This window comes from Sebastes umbrosus, chromosome 19, assembly GCF_015220745.1.
Source record: "Sebastes umbrosus isolate fSebUmb1 chromosome 19, fSebUmb1.pri, whole genome shotgun sequence".
In the NCBI taxonomy this organism is placed as follows: domain Eukaryota; kingdom Metazoa; phylum Chordata; class Actinopteri; order Perciformes; family Sebastidae; genus Sebastes; species Sebastes umbrosus.
The window spans coordinates 655,899-664,413 of record NC_051287.1 but is presented as its reverse complement, the minus strand read 5'-3'; the positions used below and the strand labels follow the sequence as shown (position 1 = coordinate 664,413).

At 42.9% G+C, this 8,515-nt stretch overlaps 1 protein-coding gene across 1 annotated transcript in view; it reads right to left on the bottom strand.

The window, feature by feature from the left end:
• Window positions 1-5,765, bottom strand: part of il7r (interleukin 7 receptor) — a 12,450-nt gene extending 6,685 nt beyond the window's left edge. Inside the window, exons 1-2 of the mRNA XM_037751811.1 lie at window positions 5,598-5,765; window positions 72-204 (exon numbers count right to left, since the gene is read on the bottom strand). Coding sequence (XP_037607739.1) covers window positions 72-204; window positions 5,598-5,679 — 215 coding nt within the window. The 5' untranslated portion in view covers window positions 5,680-5,765. The remainder of the gene's footprint in view (window positions 1-71; window positions 205-5,597) is intronic.
• Between the last annotated feature and the right edge of the window lie 2,750 nt (window positions 5,766-8,515).

Genomic DNA, 8,515 nt, shown 5'->3' with positions numbered 1-8,515 from the left:
TGTCCATGCATCCTCTAGGACTGAATGAGGACATGTGTCCTCTAGTAGGACAGAATGATGTCATGTTTTACCACACGGTCATGTTCTTTATGCCGTCGGCGTCATAATCTTCGTCGTCCTCGTTGGCGTTGCGTCCTCCGACCAGCTGACAGCTCAGACTGCTTTCTGTCGTCAGGATGTGAGACGTGCAGCTGATTCTGGACTCTGACAGGAGACACAGTAAGAGACGATCAGACACAGTAAGAGACGATCGGACACATGAAGAGACGATCGGACACATGAAGAGACGATCGGACACAGTAAGAGACGATCGGACAAAGTAAGAGACGATCGGACACATGAAGAGACGATCGGACACAGGAAGAGACGATCGGACACATGAAGAGACGATCGGACACAGGAAGAGATGATCGGACACATGAAGAGACGATCGGACACAGGAAGAGACGATTGGACACAGTAAGAGACGATTGGACACAGTAAGAGACGATCGGACACATGAGGAGACGATCGGACACAGGAAGAGACGATCGGACACAGGAAGAGACGATCAGACACAGTAAGAGACGATCGGACACATGAAGAGACGATCGGACACAGTAAGAGACGATCAGATACATGAAGAGACGATCGGACACAGGAAGAGACGATCAGACACATGAAGAGACGATCGGACACATGAAGAACGATCGGACACAGGAAGAGACGATCGGACACAGTAAGAGACGATCGGACACAGGAAGAGACGATCGGACACAGGAAGATACGATCGGACACATGAAGAGACGATCGGACACATGAAGAACGATCGGACACAAGAAGAGACGATCGGACACAGTAAGAGACGATCGGACACATGAAGAGACGATCGGACACAGGAAGAGACGATCGGACACAGGAAGAGACGATCGGACACAGTAACGGTACGTGTCCACAGGCTCCGTGCTTTCCACGCTCTCCATTCATTGTCTATGTAAGCCACCGCGCAATGTATTCTGGTAGCATGGCGTCGCGATTGGAGAGACTAGGCGTCACGACGCCCGCTCCTTATTTGCATGAAGTTGAGGGCTCCGCTAGTTTATGCAAATCACAGGCGTCCGACGCGACTCGCCGCCTCTCGAAACTCCCGAGGATCTTTTAAACTAAACGTTGTCGATCCAAAATAAAGACAGATTCAGCAACTGCGTGGCTTATTTCTCGCATCAAATGTTTTCAGAAACACATCTCAGTGAACTATTTTCGTGAAATAAGAGAAGAAAGTTTCCAAACGAGCCTCCATACTGGTTCCGGTTTGAAAGCTGGGAGATGCAGCCAACGGCGGGAAAGCGTTCGTCCAATCAGGAGCCGAGTACCTTGTTTCTAGGGACAGCCCACCAAGCGTCCAATGTTGGGAAGCGTCGCGTCCCCTCGCGATAAAAAACACCCCTGTGGACACGTACCATAAGAGACAATCGGACACAGGAAGAGACGATCGGACACAGGAAGAGACGATCGGACACAGGAAGAGACGATCGGACACAGTAAGAGACGATCGGACACAGGAAGAGACGATCGGACACAGTAAGATACGATCGGACACATGAAGAGACGATCGGACACAGTAAGAGACGATCGGACACAGTAAGATACGATCGGACACAGTAAGATACGATCGGACACAGTAAGATACGATCGGACACAGTAAGAGACGATCGGACACAGGAAGAGACGATCGGACACACGAAGAGACGATCGGACACACTAAGAGACGATCAGACACACGAAGAGACGATCAGACACGATCAGACACATCATCTCTGATAACTCTGTCACTACAGTTTATTTATTTTTAAATGCCTTCCTCTTTTTCTGCATTGAGGTAACAAATGAACAAATAAATAAATAAATAAATTATATCATATTATTATTATTATTATTAAAACGCGTTAAACGCAAATTCATTTAAACACCACTAATTTCTGTAATGCATTAACGGAGGACGTAGCCGGCTCAGTTTTAAAGGGAAGATAAATAACGCTCCAAACTGACACTAACTGTTGGAGAGGACAAACTGTCAGGTCCGTCTTCAAAGGGGTCCCTTGACCTCTGACCTCCAGATCAGTGAATGTAAATGGGTTCTCTGGGTACCCACAAGTCTCTAAACAATGTGTGATTAACTATTTGAAGCCTGTTGACATCATGTTTTCATGTTTATAATTGACAGTGTTACAGGTGGATTTCCCAGAATGCAGCGTCAGACTGAAGGTGTGACTGACAGCTCATCTCAGGAGACGTTATCTTAATGTGTGGTGAGAAAGTGTGCGTCACCATCCCAGAGTGTGAAGTTCAGACGTTATGATGTCACACGCAGCGTTGGCGAGATTATGTCCAGTATTTATCATGGTTGATCGTCTGCAGTTGAAACATCGTCAGTGTTTTAATCAATGACATTAATTGTTATTCGAAGTCCTCGTTGAGACGTTTCACTCAAAGTCAGACGATCAACAAAAACATTCATCCTCTGGAAAACCACCAACATCTGAACAATCCTCCGATGGAAGTTTCACTCTGAATCAGAGAGAACTGAAGGAAAAGGAGAGAGAGACTCTCACAGGTACAGATCAGGACACGGCAAACTGCATGTGATGATCATAAAGTGGGCATGTCTGTAAAGGGGAGACTCGTGGGTACCCATAGAACCCATTTACATTCACTGATCTGGAGGTCAGAGGTCAAGGGACCCCTTTGAACATGGACATGACAGTTTGGAGTGTTATTTAACCTCTTCATGACCAGCTAGTCGGACCTGGTTGGTACCGATGGATTCATCACCAGGATCTTGTCTCTCTACATCGGGTCAGAACAGCAGAACCTCACTCAAGAATAAAGCCTTTAGATTTTAATGATCTTTCTTCCAAACAAGGACAAACTTCCTGTTTCAGCTCCACTGCTGGTTTAACAACCCGTCCTCATCCCCGTCCTCATCCCCGACCCGTCCTCATCCCCGTCCTCACCCCCGACCCGTCCTCATCCCCGTCCTCACCCCCGACCCGTCCTCATCCCCGACCTGTCCTCACCCCCGACCCGTCCTCACCCCCGACCCGTCCTCATCCCCGACCCGTCCTCATCCCCGACCCGTCCTCATCCCCGTCCTCATCCCCGACCCGTCCTCATCCCCGTCCTCACCCCCGACCCGTCCTCATCCCCGTCCTCACCCCCGACCCGTCCTCATCCCCGACCTGTCCTCACCCCCGACCCGTCCTCATCCCCGACCCGTCCTCATCCCCGACCCGTCCTCATCCCCGACCCGTCCTCACTCCCGACCCGTCCTCATCCCCGTCCTCACCCCCGACCCGTCCTCATCCCCGACCCGTCCTCATCCCCGACCTGTCCTCACCCCCGTCCCGTCATCCCCGACCTGTCCTCACCCCCGTCCCGTCATCCCCGACCTGTCCTACAGCTGATCATTCAGAGTTCTTATCGTCAACTAATACTGAAACTAAGAAGTGGAAAATATTTCTAGTAAACTGAAACTAAATAAAGACGACATTCTTTAAGAAAAACAAAAGTGAAACGACATCGCCTGGTTCAAAACTAATAATAATAAAATAAATTCATTTCAGTGTTTTAGCTTTAATATCTCACTGCTGAAGAAAAGGAGACTGAACAGACCGGACCTTCCAGCAGACGGAGCTGTTCATCACCTTCTAGAGTTTATTATGATACCAGGATATATATATCTATATAGATATATAGATATATATCTATATATCGATATATATCGATACATCGATATATAGATATATATCTACAGATATATATCTATAGATCTATAAATATAGATCTATATAGATATAGATCTATATTTATAGATCTATATCTATATAGATAGATATAAATCTATCTATATAGATATATATATATTTAAATGCTCTGCCAATGGTAAACAGTGTGTTCTCCTGTTGGTATTGACTCTTGTTTTGAGCTCCAGGTGCTGCCAACCAGGTGCCTGATGTGCACAGGGCCTGTTGGCGTCCAACTAAAGTGATCATTTGGTATCTGCTGCAAGCATCGGCATGCCACGTTGATGTAATCTGGATAAGGCCTGCGCAATAGGGCAAGTTGAATCCTGGGTGAGGAATGGAACGCCATCCCACAGCAAGGTGTGATGCACGAAGGTGGATGAGGACGGGTCGGGGGTGAGGACGGGTCGGGGGTGAGGACAGGGATGAAGACGGGGATGAGGACGGGGATGAGGACGGGGATGAAGACGGGTTGGGGATGAGGACGGGGATGAGGACGGGTTGTTAAACCAGCAGTGGAGCTGAAACAGGAAAGTTTGTCCTTGTTTGGAAGAAAGATCATTAAAATCTAAAGGCTTCATTCTTGAGTGAGGTTCTGCTGTTCTGACCCGATGTAGAGAGACAAGATCCTGGTGATGAATCCATCGGTACCAACCATGTCATGCTACTACTACTACTACTACTACTACTACTACTACTACTACTATTACTACTACTACTACTACTACTACTACTACTAGTATCATAGTAAACTATAAACCTGATGAATCCATCGGTACCAACCATGTCATGCTACTGCTACTACTACTACTACTACTACTACTACTACTACTATTACTACTACTACTACTACTACTACTAGTATCATAGTAAACTATAAACCTGATGAATCCATCGGTACCAACCAGGTCAGACCAGCTAACACTTAATGTTAGTGAGGAAAAACTGTCATGTCCATCTTCAAAGGGGTCGCCTGACCTCTGACCTCCAGATGTGTGAATGTGTGAGGGTTTTTGTCCGAAAAAATGTCAAAAACGTCAGAAGAATTTTCCAAAGAAATTTGAAAAAATGTCCCAAAACATGTCAGAAAAATGTAAAAAAATAATAATAAATAAATAAAAAAAGTCAGAAAAATGTAAAAAAAAAAAAAGTCTGAAAAATGTCCGAAAGAAAGGCAGAAGAAAAGTGTGATCCTGGTTTCATAGTAAACTAGAGAACCTGATGAATCCATCGGTACCAACCAGGTCAGACTAGCTGGTCATGAAGGAGGTTAAATAACGCTCCAAACTAACACTAAATGTTGGAGAGGAATAACTGTCATGTCCATGTTCAAAGGGGTCCCTTGACCTCTGACCTCCAGATCAGTGAATGTAAATGGGTTCTATGGGTACCCACGAGTCTCCCCTTTACAGACATGCCCACTTTATGATAATCACATGCAGTTTGGGGCAAGTCATAGTCAAGTCAGCACACTGACACACTGACAGCTGTTGCTGCCTGTTGGGCTGCAGTTTGACATGTTATGATTGGAGCATATTGTTTTATGCTAAATGCAGTACCTGTGAGGGTTTCTGGATCAATATCTGTTATTGATCTGTGTTGTTCATTGATTTATAATAATAAATATATACATACATTTACATAAAGCAGCATATTATACACTCCCATGTTGATAAGAGGATTAAATACTGGACTAATCTCCCTTTAAGGTGAACAGATAACTATTTTAATCGATTGACAGCCCTAATAATAATAATATTAATTGATGTTAAAAGCGTCTCTAGAATCACCAAGAAGAAATGATGAAAGCCTCACCCATGTCTCCGTCTCCACTCTGAGCCCGAGTCCCCCCCGCCAGCAGCAGCAGCAGAGCAGCACTCCAGCAGCCAGACATCATCTCCTCTCCGCTGCAGAGACCAACGCTCAACGCTGCCTCTCACCAGCTGACAGCTCCTCATGTCAGCCGCCAGGAGACAAGGAGGAGTGGCCAGCGTACAGAGGAAGGAGGTGGAGGAGGAGGAGGAGGAGGAGGAGGAGGAGGTGCTGTTGGGTTAGTCGACTTCTTCCTCACAGGAAGTAGTTCAGAAAACATGTCTGTTCAGCAGCTTCTGAGAGGAGACCAATTACTGTCAGTTAACTCCACCAGTGTTGATCACACTCTACTACTACTAGTACTACTACTACTAGTACTGCTACTACTACTACTACTGCTAGTACTACTACTGCTACTACTACTACTACTACTACTACTACTAGTACCACTACTACTACTACTACTACTACTAGTACCACTACTACTACTACTACTACTACTACTACTACTACTACTACTTGTACTACTACTACTACTACTACTACTACTACTACTACTAGTACTACTACTACTACTGCTACTGCTATTACTTATACTACTACCACTACTACTACTACTACTGCTACTACTTGTACTACAACTACTACTACTACTACTACTACTACTACTACTACTACTACTACTACTGCTATTACTTATACTACTACTACTACTACTACTACTACTACTACTACTACTAGTACTACTACTACTACTGCTATTACTTATACTACTGCTACCACTACTACTACTACTACTACTACTACTACCACTACTACCACTACAACTACTACTACTACTACTGCTACTACTTGTACTACAACTACTACTACTACTACTACTACTACTACTACTACCACTACAACTGCTATTACTTATACTACTACCACTACAACTACTACTACTACTACTACTACTACTACTACCACTACAACTACTACTACTACTACTGCTACTACTTGTACTACAACTACTACTACTACTACTACTACTACTACTACTACCACTACAACTGCTATTACTTATACTACTACCACTACTACTACTACTACTGCTACTACTTGTACTACAACTACTACTACTACTACTGCTACTACTACTACTGCTACTACTTGTACTACTACTACTACTACAACTACTACAACTACTACTACTACTACTGCTACTACTTGTACTACAACTACTACTACTACTACTGCTACTACTTGTACTACTACTACTACTACTACTACCACTACTACTACTACTACTATTATTACTACTGCTGCTACTACTACCACTACTACTACTACTACTACTACTACTACTACTAGCACTACTACTACTGCTACTACTACCACTACTACTACTACTACTACTATTATTACTACTGCTGCTACTACTACTACTACCACTACAACTACTACTACTACTACTGCTACTACTTGTACTACAACTACTACTACTACTACTGCTACTACTTGTACTACTACTACTACTACTACTACCACTACTACTACTACTACTACTACTATTATTACTACTGCTGCTACTACTACCACTACTACTACTACTACTACTACTACTACTACTACTACTACTAGCACTACTACTACCACTACTACTACTACTACTACTACTATTATTACTACTGCTGCTACTACTACCACTACTACTACTACTACTACTACTACTACTACTACTACTACTACTACTACTACTAGCACTACTACTACTGCTACTACTACCACTACTACTACTACTACTACTACTATTATTACTACTGCTACTACTTGTACTACTACTACTACTACTACTACTAGTACTACTACTACTACTACTAGTACTACTACTACTACTACTACTACTACTACTACTACTACTACTACTACTGCTATTACTTATACTACTACTACTACTACTACTACTACTACTACTACTAGTACTACTACTACTACTGCTATTACTTATACTACTGCTACCACTACAGCTACTACTACTACTACTGCTACTACTTGTACTACTACTACTACTACTACTGCTACTACTTGTACTACTACTAGTACTACTACTACTACTGCTATTACTTATACTACTACTAGTACTACTACTACTACTGCTATTACTTATACTACTACTACTACTGCTACTACTACTACTGCTACTACTTGTACTACAACTACTACTACTACTACTGCTACTACTTGTACTACTACTACTACTACTACTACTACTACTACTACTACCACTACAACTACTACTACTACTGCTACTACTTGTACTACTACTACTACTACTACTACTACTACTACTACTGGTACTACTACCACTACAACTACTACTACTACTACTACTGCTACTACTACTACCACTACAACTACTACTACTACTACTGCTACTACTTGTACTACTACTACTACTACTACTACTACTGGTACTACTACCACTACAACTACTACTACTACTACTACTGCTACTACTACTACTACTACTACTACTACTACTAGTACTACTACTACTACTACTACTACTACTACTACTACTACTAGTACTACTACTGCTATTACTTATACTACTGCTACCACTATAACTACTACTACTACTACTGCTACTACTTGTACTACTACTACTACTACTACTGCTACTACTTGTACTACTACTAGTACTACTACTACTACTGCTATTACTTATACTACTACTAGTACTACTACTACTACTGCTATTACTTATACTACTACTACTAGTACTACTACTACTACTGCTATTACTTATACTACTACTAGTACTACTACTACTACTGCTATTACTTATACTACTACTACTACTGCTACTACTACTACTGCTACTACTTGTACTACAACTACTACTACTACTACTGCTACTACTTGTACTACTACTACTA